Source organism: Sander vitreus, chromosome 2 (assembly GCF_031162955.1).
Source record: "Sander vitreus isolate 19-12246 chromosome 2, sanVit1, whole genome shotgun sequence".
Classification (NCBI taxonomy): Eukaryota; Metazoa; Chordata; class Actinopteri; order Perciformes; family Percidae; genus Sander; species Sander vitreus.
In genome coordinates, this window is record NC_135856.1 from 16,464,697 (window position 1) to 16,478,436 (window position 13,740).

Here is a 13,740-nt window from a genome sequence, read left to right on the forward strand (position 1 = left end):
TATCGTTCATTGTTTGGCCTTGTCTTGTCAAATTGGATGTTTTTCCTGGTTTGACCACATCGACTTGTATTCTGCGGCTACTGACATCCGATAAACTCCACTGTGCATAAACTGCTTTTATAAAACCAGTGTTTGACAGAGTAACTGCCTTGATCACTTGACTTATTGTCTGAGGCTAGAATTACAAAACCAATTAGGAGTTCAATGCTGTGTACAATACAGTTTACACACATTATGGTCTATGAATCTTTATTTACATCATCAGGAGATAGAACCAGGCTTTTATTTGATAAAGGTCTTTATTTCCAACTTTTCCTGTTTTATAATGTTCTAGTAATACACCTTTATGTTTTCTGACCTGCTGCTACTTGCTGTTAACACAACACTTTGTACATCTGTTTCACATTAAAAGCCTAACGACAGTTCAGGGTCACGTCACTTTCCTGGGAGGCTTTTATTGTGATACATTTCTAGGAAGTTTAGAGATTCATAATCAGCAGCGTAACATCAATCATCAAAATAAATAAAAAGTATGCTGTTAAAGTAATTTAATACATCTGGAAATGTAGATTATGTTGAGTTTACATTGTTTACTGGCCTTCATTTTAGATTTTACAGATGCAAAATAATCCAAATTTATAAAGCACATAGAACAACAAAAGTTGACCAAAGTTGACTGAATAACATTGATATCATTCTTTAAATCATTATATCATGGTGTTATAACTAGCCCTAACCCTTTTTCTGAGCTTTCTGACTGTCCCAGATGTTTGAATGAATGACTGCATCTGTCTGTTCAGTAAAGTCTGATGCTTTTCCCTCTCAAAAACGGGAGGTATGGGACATTAGAATACCTTGTCTTTGTTGACTGCTGTCAACCTGTTTTAACTTCTCCATTTCTTTCCCTGCAACCTCTTTGCCTCTCTATCTCCACTTTCCTCTCCCTCCTCTCTCTCTCTGTTTGTTTTTCTCCCTCTCTCGACTATCTCCTATTATTGCATTTGGGCTGAGATGATACTGAATGTTTATGTTCATTGGTCGGGATGTCCTTGAGAGAAAAGTGATGACACTGATGATAAAGAGGCAGCCTAGCCTAACACCTGGGCTGTATTAGGACAAATGACCATGAACCAAAGTGAGGATACAGCTGCCTCCATCTTTGTTTTTGTTCCTCCAAAAATCCTTTACTATATTGTGTGTGCTGCATTATCTTCCCACATGAGACGCTGTGAGATATCGGACACTGGGCCGTGATAGGTAGTGGTGGGACGTGGGGAGACGAGACTCCTGGCTGCTGTTAATGATGTTCCTCTGAGGTGGACTCAACCTCTTGTTTCCAGCTCATAGTCTGGGAATGCTGTTTCACTGGGAATGATACTCCTTCATCCATCTGTCAGTCCCACACTCCTTCCTTCTTAATGCTCCATGATCCTATAGATGCGATATTCATGCATAGAATATCCTTGATGGAAGTAAAAGACATATTTCCCCCTTTGTCTCAGCTGAACAAGAAAGACCCTGGAGTCTGTGGGAAGAAGCGTGATCCTTAAAAACACGTCAGGAAGTTTAGTGATCATCTAAGTGAGAGATGCCCTAAATGCCTTTTTCCATTCTCTATATTCCCAGACAATATTAAAGCACAGAAAGATTCAAATTCATCTCTGCTCTTAAATCATGTACACTTGACTGCACGGTCACTAAATACAAACAAATGGCTTGAGAGGAAAGCACTCAAGTACTCTGCTGTGGTCCCGTGCCTGTGGGCATATAATCACAAAGCAGCAAAGAACAGAAATACTATTCTAAGATCATTTAACAGGTCACTGGCAAAAGTCTCGGCCCAGCTCTCTTATTTGGGCAAAACTTGTGAATATGGATCATGATATCCCCTCCCATGTTCAGCTTTAGTTCTCACAGCTCTTCTAAAATGTAACCAAAGTCTACAGCGAGTGTCAAGAGATGTTAGAGTGTGCATGGTTTCCTAAAGTGTTTCAGCTCTCAGAGGAGGTTAGAATGGGTGCCTCGCTCGTTACACAATACAGTCTGAAAGGGTGCATCACAACCTTTCAGCTCCATGTGAAATTTGCAGACCAATTTTGGCAGACCAACTTATTCTCTGGCCAGAGTTGAAAGTATAGCCACAGTCTTGGACTCCCTCTCAGCAATCATAAAACACAAGACAGAGGAAAACAGCGGTAAGAAGGACACAGTCCAGTGGCAACATGGGTTTGGACACCAACTTACAAATTGCAAGTTTATTGTGTATAATTCTTTTATACGTATCTATCAAAGGATAGATTTTTAAAGCTGCTTTATGGTGCCTTACTGTATAATGAACTTGGTTCTCATCAAAACTTGAGCACAGAAAATAAGCGATGGGAGTGTGAGAAAAGTGGGTATATGTTTCTGTTTTTTTTGTGCTTATTAAAGGAAATGTCATGCTTTCCACACACAATGTAGATACTGTACAACTACAGCAACAGCCCTCTATAGGGCAATAATGCCAAAGATGAAAGGTAAGGCATGCTTTAAGGTCTAGATAAAGGGTGTACAGGGAGTGGTGGTGGGGCTAAGGAGATTTGTAACACAAATCACCATCAACTCGAAGACGTGAGTGCAGATCCATTTTTTCCCGTGGCGAATAAGAACATCCTTGGTGTGTTCGACTTTCACAGAAAAAAGAATAATACTTTAGCTCTGGCCTGAATTTTTGTCAGGGGGTAAATTGTATCAAATGTCTACCATGTTGGAATGAAGCAGCTTATAGCAGTAAATTAGATTAGTGGTGCTGGCTGATGTGTGTGGGGAGACAGCTTTGATGTGATTGTGTTGAGCTCCGCATCCCCTGACAGAGTTTCGGCTTTACACAGACTGCAGTGGGGCTGGGGCACAGTCCCCTCCCTGTGGGTGCAGTTGCTTAAAAATAATCACGTATACATTCCCGTAACGCACACTTGCTCATTTTTTTTACAAGCACTTTGAACAAAACTACATGTACTTACATAAAGACACATACACACGCAGAGACACCACAAGCCACAAGCAGATCAAATAATCAGCACTGCGTTTTGGATTGCAGCAAACAGGAGATGTTCTTAAGGGTGTGCGTGAGCGGACTGGTCTTACTAACGTGTCATTATGATACCAGCTCCTGGCTGTTGGCTTGGCACTGCAACTCCACTATGGGAGTCAAAATCAAGTTGACTTTGAGCCAGTGCACTTTTCCCAGGGGGTGATCCCATCCCTCAGTATCTTCCTCTTGGACAGTGCTGCTATTTTCTTACGTCACGACTAACCAAGGGGACGGATGAGCCTCTATCTCTGTGTCATGTTGCTCATAAACAGGGAGACTTGGGACTTTTTTGCCTAAATGCTTGGCAGGGAATAAGGCCTGGCTGATTGCGTGCATTATACTGTTACATGTCGTGAAGAAAAACCTGCTGTTGGTGATGAGGGATGCAATGCAAGTATATTAGTTTGGCTTAATGGCTATAGTGCATGCTGTTTCCTTTGTGTTGCCACCAAAATTGCCTCTGCAGCTACCCCACCCTCAAACCTCAGGCGCTTTACTTCTTGGATCATTTTCATAATGTGTTTTAGAAAAAAACAATTCACTTTGTTTACTGCTCAGTTAATTGGTATGACCTTTTTGATGGATATTTTATGATATTGTTTCCACTTCCTATAAACATCAATCTTGACCTATAAACGGTTTGTAAGGGAAATATTGGCTCAATTTGGATAACAGAGTCAGTGTGCTTTTAATATATTGCATTCTGTTTTACGCACTGGTGGACTTCAGTTGGAAATATTGTTATTTGTACACCACTATAGACAGCTGTAGACACTAATTACTTTTCAGATTAAGATTTTACATTATGAAAAACATTTTCAAAAGTTTATGAAATACAATTCACTGCTATTGATTAGTGGTTCCCAACCTTTTTGGCTTGCAAAAGAACTGTGTCTACTTGGGGGTTTCACAAGTCCAACTTTCCACTGTTAGCAGTTCCACCTAGGTTCCTTTTAACAACCTCAAAATGTAATTCATAATAATATATCAGTCGCCGGACCAGCTTTACTTCTAATACACAGTGTACATAGAATTTAGCATTAAGGACATTTACTTGTAATTGAGTACTTTAACATTGTTGAATTGGTACTGTTTTACATAAGTAAAGTATCTTAACACTTCTTCCACCATTGGTTTGACCTAGTTATAGTGGATTACTTTGTTAAATCACAGCTATGGTATGTTACAGCAACAATTAACAGTTATTTTCATTGGCCATTATATTTTTTGATTAATCAGTCCATAGTCTTGCATTGCCAGACCATTCTCTAGCACTATGGTCTGGCTACACTACTTATTTATTCTGGGATAGAGGGAAAAAATGCTCTTGCTTGTTTGTATTTCTTTAAACCAATCACAACCATCCTGGGCAGCGCTAAGCTCAGGATGCAGCAACAGTGCCCTTGCAAAATAGATAGCGAAGATAGCGGAAAGCAAGGGACATCCGGCGTCGGTGTCAGGCTTTATCCCAGAAATGTACTTCCGTTGAGCCAGACTAATCAGTCCATGATCCAAAAAGCCACAGATATTCAATTCACAAAAGAAAGAGAAGCAGAAAATCCTGACACTGGATAAGCTGGAGCCAGAGAATGTTTCAAATGTCTGTTTAAAAAAAAAAAAGGGTTCACATGATATAAATAGATAACCAAAATAGTTGCTGATTAATTTTCTGTCAATCAACTAATCAGTGAATCAACATCAATAGTTTCAGTAGCCTTATGACCCTATGACTGATGTGTTGTGTTTGTCCCTTACATGCAGCTCTGAAGAGGTCCTTTGAGGTGGAGGATGTCGACACTTCATCTCACTTGTCCCCCGGCTCCCGTCGGACAACCAACTCCCCTCACCGTAACGCCATGTCTCCCACCAGCATCTATTACCGTGACCTGGGCACTGCCGCCGCGGCAGCCACCAACAACAACAACCTCAACTATACCCAACCCCGTTCCATCATGGGTGGAGGAGGCTCCAAGACCCCTGAGCCTGTGTCGCGCCGTTCCGAACTCTCCATCGACATCTCCTCTTCTTCCAGCAAGCAGGTGGATAACGTCACCAGCCCTGCTTCCGCACGCTTTGCGACCAACAGCGCCGTGAAGCGCCCTGAAGTCCTGGGCCACTCCAAGACCCCCGAGATCAGCCACAAGAGGGAAGTCACTTTTGCCAAGATGCCTACTGATTCCCCAGTGATACGCCGCATTGAGGGCAACAATAACAACAACGGCACCAGCCGAACCCCTGAGCAGAATCACACTCGCAAGTTTGAAGCTCCTAGTCCTGGAGATGTCCGTAAACCTGATATCAGCATCACCAGAGCTCCCCCAGAAAACAACGGCCACCACCCACCAGTGCACCACCCACACCACCCCAACCCCCACCACAACACCATCGTCACCACCTTCCGCTGCTCCTCGCCTAATCATGGACGAAAATCCCCCAACCCTGACAGTAAGTCTGTTTATTAATAAAATGCCCCTCATTCTAACCCATACCTCACTTTCTGTCACACAGCAACAAACAGCTCCAATATACCGTAAACAAGAAGTAGTGAAATAAGTTTTTACTGTACTTGGGTATATTGAAGCTAGCTCAAGTGTCATACATTTCATACTGTAGCTTCGTTGTTTTTGTGCTATTTAGTGGCCTACTTTCTGGGATATTGGTTGTTGATGATAAAGGTTTGTAGAATGCTAGCTGACAAACTACTTTAATTTGTTAACGTGCTTTGATTCTTCACTGTCTGTTCATACATGATTTTCTTTGGATCTCATAGAATCTCATGAGGTTGTTGGCTTGTTGGGTAAAGGCTGAATCAGTGCTTTGGTGCTGTGATTTAGCTCACCAGCCTGTGTGATTGCTTTAGCACAGGCTTACCAGTTTGGTGTGACACCGTCATCAGTGGGAAAGAGATTAAAGTGCGTGTAGTAGGCTATCATAAACTCAAATAATACCAAATTACATTTAATTATGTGTGAAGGAAAGGGAAACTATTTTTTTCATTCTAGGCTGTAAGTTATTTTACGTTCAACCCCACTGGGTAAAATTTTTTCACATTTTCCAGATTATATTTGGTGTTATGTTTGTTTGTGTTTGTGTTTTGGTGTTTTTTTTTACTTCATATCTTCCTGCTCCTTCTCTCACACTGAGGTAGCAGACTAACCCGAGTATCAAATCACTCAGGAGCAGCATTTTGATTAGTCTGATGTCTGCATGTCTGTCAGTAATATAAGTAACTATGTCCTTGGAGGCATGTCTGTCAGTAAAAACAGCAGACTGTATGTCTGTATTTGTGGTAATCCATGTCTGTTCTTAATACAGTATTGGAGCCGACATGTTTTTTGTTATGTGATGAAAGCCTAACCTTGGCCGCACCAGAACAGTTAGTATGCTAGTAAGTAGTGCTACAGTAGAAGTACAACTATAATACTATGCAATAGAGAAGGAAAGATTTTAGCCCACAGGGTTACGTTATTTTCCATAATGCAGCTTCTGACATGATACAACATACAATATACTTAAACATAAGGAACAAACCTGTCCTCGAGATACTACTTGCAGAAAAGTATGGAGTAAGCCGACCCATCAAACCCTGTCACAGCTACCCAGTTAGATTTCTGTGAATGTGGGGGGAATTTAGAACTGTAATCAAATGTTTTTTTAAGTTTACCAGGTAGTTTGTCTCACATTTTAACATCACATTAACAATATCTAAGCTAAATATAAATAAAGTTTTAGGGCATTGCATGAAACTTAAACCCGCAAATGGGGGCAGCGGGAACAAATTGACACTACATGACACAACATTGACATATCATCACCTTTTAAGTTGATATGATGAACTTGTTACCAAGCAGTTGCTTATTTACACATCTAGCAGTTACGGATAAATCAGTGTCCCCATATAACTATTAACCACCTTGCCATAACTTTATAATTAGCCCTTAATGAAACATATTGATAGTCCTTTCTTGTTGATTTAGGCCATTTCATGTTATTTATTCATGGTTTAGTCTTTACAATGACTATAAGATGAAATACTGCATTTGGCAGATGTGTTGTAGTCAGATTCCCCAAAGTGTCTGTCTCTGTGTGTCTGTGCTTCAGTATTTTTTACGTTGGACCCCATAATGGTTCTACTTCAAATGACTATACATTAGTCTGTTTCTGTGCTGAAGATTTACATGGTTCCCTTCTAGATTATGAGGGTGGTCGCCACTTATTTGTCCACAGAGAGAGGCCCTAATAAGGGTCTAAATGAAGGGTGACCTGCCTGGAGGGCCCAGGGACTCTGACACACTTTTAATAGCACTGTAGTCAAATATTTTAAATTACTGTATTTTTAAATATTAAATACATTATAAAAATGTAAAACTTTTGTCCAAGTTACATCCAAGGCATGAATACACATTGTTCTCATGGTATGTGGGAAACAAGGATTTGCTAAATCATTATTTGCCCTATTGCTCCTATTGCTCCTAATTTGAAATATTGTACGCATAGAAGAGCTTTTGGCAACTCTACAAGCAAAGACTATTTAGCGTTGTTTTATTATTTTTCCATATGGCTGTAAACTGTTTCTTTGGGAGACTATTAGATAAGCTGCTTTCCTGCCCATTCAGTTTTTCCAGGAGGAAATGATATCACACACACACACACACACACACACACACACACACAAAGCTGTGCTTCCTTCCATGTTCTGTCAGCGTGATTGTTTCCCCCACTGCTTGACCTCACTGCAGTGTGCTTCCTCTCTCCGGGGTCATACGATCTAAGTCAGTCAGCTTCCAAGAAAATATCTCTCTGTACTTTGATCAAAGTATCACAAAGAGTAAGATACGTTGGGATGTTTATGCAAAAGGTCAGCATGAAAAGGGTTGTGGACACACGTGTGAACTGCGAGAGCAAATACGTCATGTTTTGTAGCTGAGGACAGCAGAGGACTCTCACAGACACACAGACTAACCAGTTGATTAATCAATTGATAAATGAATCAGCAACTATTTTTATAATCAAGTAATCATTAGTCATTTTTCAAGCAAACATGCCAAATATGTGCTTGTTACTGCTCCTCTTGTGATGATTTGGGGTTTCAGACTTGGTTGAATGAAACAAGACATTTGAAGACGTCATGAGTACAATCATTTTCCATTCGGTATAATGTGAGCCATAAACTTTAATATTTCATTTAGTTTAACTGTGAAATAATTGTAAGCGCTGGAAGAAGCAGATTAAGAATATATACGTTATGACTTCAAATTGATGTGATGAATGATGTTAGACGTTTTGAAGGAAAATGACAAAGACAAACGTGAACATCGGGTTCACCTCAGGCTACAGACACCAGACTTTGTGATTGGTATCTGGTCTGCTCCGCTGTGTTCAGCCAGACGAGGAACCTTATCTTGACAGGCAGGCCTGCTGTTCATCAATCCAACAAACACTGCAGAAAGAACTCTATCTAACATCTCAGTGTAAAGACCACCTATGGTCAGAAATAGCACATTTCTTATCTGTTTTCAGACCCGCTTTCACATTTGAGAATTTCTGTTTAACCTGGAGACTTTGTTTTGTTCTTAACATGTAGGTGTAAGACAAAGATTAATATAGGGCTGCGACTAACAATTATTTACATTATTGATTAATTATGCTGGTCATTTCAAATAGCTCAAGGTAATGTATTTAAATGTCTTGTTTTATTCAACCAACTAACAGTCCAAAAGACTTTGAGTTTACTATCATATATGACCAAAAAGGTTTTCGATTGAAAAATAATTAAAATGTATTAATCATTTATCAAAATAGTTGCCGATTCCTTTTCTATGGACTAATCGTCTAACTAGCTCGAGATTAATATAAACCATTGACAAAATAATAGGGCTTTTGTCATTTTTTACATTGTTAAGACAAATACTGGCTTTCTTTTTAACTCCAAAGATGGACTTCTTTTGATATACTGTAACTAGATTCTGGTGAGGTCATTAGATGGAGAGCTTGACTATAAATAGTGTAGTTATCCCTGACATGATGGGACCGGTGGGGTCACATTCAGTAAACTCAATTTACGCAAATCTTAGCTCATTTAGTGTTTTATTGGGATGTCTATCTCAACTGGATTACTGTTATAGCACTAAAGAAAGTGAAAAAAGAATTAGATTGTGCTAATATCTGCTGTAGCCTCTATAGACTAACACTGTGTACTGAGGAGTCACTTCATGTAGTGCCGTTGTGTCTCCCTGTTGTAATGGTTAAGAACAAAAGAGATGATCTCAACCTAGCCAGATTATGTATGCTGAGCTGGAATTTATTTTTATATTGCCTAAATAAACAGATTATCTTGTAGTACATTTGTTTTCCTAATTGAGGTGTAGTCATTATGGAAGAAAGAGCAAGTGAAGCCAAATGTCTTTTATTTGGATTGACCTTCTGAAAGTGGGGAGGAGGGGACAGCGGAGGGCGGTGGGCGGTTTGTCTCTGCTTGTCCATAGGTCAGGAAAGGGCACACACACACACACACACACACACACACACACAAACACACTTTCTTCAACTCAAATATTTTTGTCTTGCTTTTGTTGTCTCGCATTGACGCACACACACACACACACACACACACACACACACACACACACACACACACACACACAGGCATCCTCAGGCGAAGGCATATCTGAGGTCAATCCTCTCCCAGTGTAATTACTCTGGACTGATCCCAGACCATTACTCAGTGTGACCTGTCGGCTAATTACCAAGAAAAAAAGGAGAGGCAAAGAAAAGGAAAGAGAGATTTTTGCTTTACGTGCTTATGATAGGGAACTGTTGCTGACTGAGAATAAAATTGTTGCAAAGTTGCATATGTGGCTGCATAACTTTTGAAGCTCTGCAGGGGTCTGACATGTGGCTTCAGGAAGTTCAAAACAATCCCATGGGAAGTCTCCCTAATAGAAAACAATTCAATCAAGTATAATCAATCACAAACTTTAGATTACTCTCTATCATCGCTTTTATCAACATTCAGTAGAATCATATTCTGATAATACAGTCTTATCATGTTACTGGTCTACAAACTGGTTTTCCAAATTATGATTCTGAGCAAGTTACTGTATGAAGAGTTTGGTCTCATGTAATACATATAAGTGGGACAATTCATTGCTTTGGGTCCTCATTGACTTTAACCATATCACTCTTGCTTTGTGGGACATGTCTTTTTCGATTTTGTTTTTTTAAATGCTCTCAAATCAAGCAACAGAAACTGGAGTGATCATGTAGGGCTTACCTTGCCCAATGACAAATGTTAGAGTAAATAAGCTTGTGACATTTTGGCTATGGAAAGTTCTGCAAATCACTAGATCCCCCTTCCATCAGAATCAAAATCAGCTTTAATGGCCAACTAAGTGTAAACACATGCAAGGAATTTGACTCCAGCTTTTTGTTGCTCTCAAGTACATACATAAAAAATAGACATACGGCTAAAAACAAGGACAACAAAGCTGAGCTAGGTAAACATAAACATTTGACTACTATGTATGTCAAATAGTGTATATATACACATACACATACATATGCACACACATGTAAACAAACAGCTCTATGAGGATTGTAAACAGTATGACAATAGGGCAATGCAAAAGTGCAAATGGTGCTGAAATAAATGGAGAACTGTTAATATAACAGGTTGCTTATACAGTATATCCGAGGTAGGTGGATATGACAGTATATACAGTGTATATTTGACAGATATTTACATGTTTAAATTATGTGTTTAACCCTCATATATAATTCACTGAAAGGCAGATGCTTGGTTTTACAGGGTTATTGCACCGTGATTGATCCTGCTACTATGGATTGATGTTAAGTGTTCATCACAGCCTGTGGGGAGAAACTGTTCTTGTGTCTGGTTGTTTTGGCGAACAGTGTTCTGTAGTGCCTACCAGAGGGGAGAAGCTGTAACAGGTTGTGTACAGGATGTGATGGGTCTGTAGTGATGCTTCCTGCCTGTTTCCTGACTCTGGAGGAGTATGCGATGGAGGGCAGGTTGGCACCAATGATTTTCTCCTGACTGTCTGTTGCAGTCACTTCCTGTCCTGTTTGGTGGCTGATCCAGATCACACAGTGATGGACATGCAGAGAACAGACTGGATGATTGCAGAGTAAAATTGGATCAGCAGCTCCTGAGGCAGGTTGAACTTCCTGAGCTGGCGCAGGAAGTAGATGTTCTGCTGGGCCTTTTTCCGTATGGTGTCAATGTTGGACGTCCACTTTAGGTCCTGAGTATTGTGTATTTGTACACTGTACAAGTAATTTAATCTAAATTAGTGGAATGGATGGCTGAAAAGGGGACATTGATGCTAAAAAAACAAGCCTCTAGACTGTTACGTCTTGCTATGCCTTTTCAGTTAAAAAAATGTCCCACGATGATGACAGTGACAAGTGTCACTTCTCATTATCTTGAATGTGACGTTCACTGTGTGCTTCCTAAACAAGCCACCAGGAGGCAGTGTGTGACAGGTGAAATCTGTTTAGACACTGAACCTGGCTTGCATGTGAAATAAAGCTGTAGTCCCTCTTTTTTGAAAGGAAACGTTCTCTAAATTAGTTTAGTACTTCTGTCCTTTCTCTCAAAGGATTGAACTCTGTAAAGCTTCCTCAAACAACTCCAGTGTCAGAAGCTCGGACCACACTGGTGTACTGTTGAAGAAATGTATCCAACACACAGATCTCAGCCTTTTTCCGTTCATGTTTTTAACACTCGAAGATAGATCCTCATTCAAAGCATTATCGTGCAGCTCTTTAATGTGGACACAAAAAAGACTGGACATGAAAGGTTTTCCTCTTTTTTACATTGGAGGAGGAGAAATAGGGTGGAGCTGAGAGAAATGGGAAAGGATCAGCCCTTCAGCCCTAGATAAATACACTTAAACACACACACACACACATAACTCCCCTCTCCCCCAGATAAGGCTTTCGGAAGTTGAAGTTTACATTGAGCATCTGGGGGAAGTCAAGGGTTAAAGAAGTTTCCCACCACTGCAGAAAGACCTTTGTCCTTGTTAGTCATCTTGCCAAATCCCACAACTGCAGTAAATGGCCCCTCTCTATTCACTTACTCTTGAATGCTGTGAATCCAACACATTACTGTAACGCATTCACCGTTATATACATGTAAAAGCACATGCATGTTCACACTTCCTCTCATCGCAATAAGAATGTGACTTTTGGCAGAATGATCACACTTTGTCTTCCACAGGGAGTTTAACAAAGCAGCCGAACTTTGGATACACACACACTCACACAAACCTCCTTTATCAACCTTTTCCATCATTATAAGATAACAGAGAAATAGTAGGATATGGGCCATCAGAGTTTGATGAAGCAAACTAAGATAACGGTTAGTCTTGGTTGACACTATCTTCATTCTCCAGTTAAATCCTTCCTCTTGTTTATCCAGATATGAGACTCCGCTGCGGTTCCTTTGTCCAACAAACTGATAGGAAAATCATGTCCCTTATCTTGGCCATGGAAATAAAGAAATGAAGCCAGCGTAATGTAGAGCCTTAAAATGAAAGAAAAAAATCAATCATCAATCAAACATAGCTGACCTGGAGAAATGAAGGATTCAAAACTTTATTGAATACTTAATTTAACATACCTGCTCACAGTGATTTTCAGTGAAATATATGAATTTGGTTGGTCTGTCTTTCTTGATGGGATCATCTACAAGCGGTTTATATTAACACTTAGAGTTGTTTTAATGAAGGTTCATATGAGGTGAGTTTTTTCACCACATTCTCTGCTAATGATGTTTGGCCTACTTGTTGGCTGATAGAGAACATGCTGGAAAAACAATAATTGGTGTGTGTGTGGGGACAGACAGATGGCCGTTTGTGCCACAGTCCTGCCATCTGCTGAAATGAGTAGATGAGAGTAGATGAGGGAGCAGAGGGATTCTTGTGTGTTGGTGTGAGTCTGTCTGAAGGGAGCAAATTTAAAATAAGAGTGTGCAGTTTTGTCCCTTATGTTACAACTACAACTCATTACACAGTTGAGTGTGTCCTACTCTGCGATCATAGGTTTTTAGTTAATCTTAATTATGTCTTTGTTTTGATCATTACCAGTTAGTTGGATTGTATAGACCAGTGCAATAGATCAGACATGTTTTACAGGGTTGTTGCTCCATGCTCCCAAATGAAGATGGATTTCATAGCATGTGCAGATTCCATAAACGGAACAATTTGTTTTGGTTGCAAAATTATCCCACAATGCAACTTAACAGCAGACTGAGATTTTCTCTATCAGATGGAACTAAAGACAACAGATAGATTTTATCTTGCAAAGCTGCCCTCAAAGCAAACGTTTTTTTCTAGATTTTTGTGATTTTAAGAAGCATATAAAAACCCACTGTCCACAAACAACCCTGACACTACAAATGCATGGGTATTATGTTTGTTATGTTGTTATTATGTTTTGTGACAGAAGTAAAAATGTAATCACAAGTTCACTCCGGCTGGAGATGTGTTACCATATTGTTGTAAAAACATCATGGTCCACTTGGCTGTAATGAAGTAATGCTGAAGTTTTGGGCCATTTATTCTGTTTCAGGCTGTCAGCTCTGTAGATGTGAAATTAAACTATATCCAAGCTCTCATCTCTATTTCAGCAGGGAAGCTCTT

The 13,740-nt window shown here is 39.9% G+C and overlaps 1 protein-coding gene across 3 annotated transcripts in view; it reads left to right on the forward strand.

Moving 5' to 3' along the window:
- Window positions 1-13,740, forward strand: part of septin9b (septin 9b) — a 70,043-nt gene that overhangs the window by 24,029 nt on the left and 32,274 nt on the right. For all 3 annotated transcript variants that reach the window (XM_078280392.1, XM_078280383.1, XM_078280374.1), the window contains exon 2: window positions 4,835-5,518. In XM_078280392.1, coding sequence (XP_078136518.1) covers window positions 4,835-5,518 — 684 coding nt within the window. The remainder of the gene's footprint in view (window positions 1-4,834; window positions 5,519-13,740) is intronic.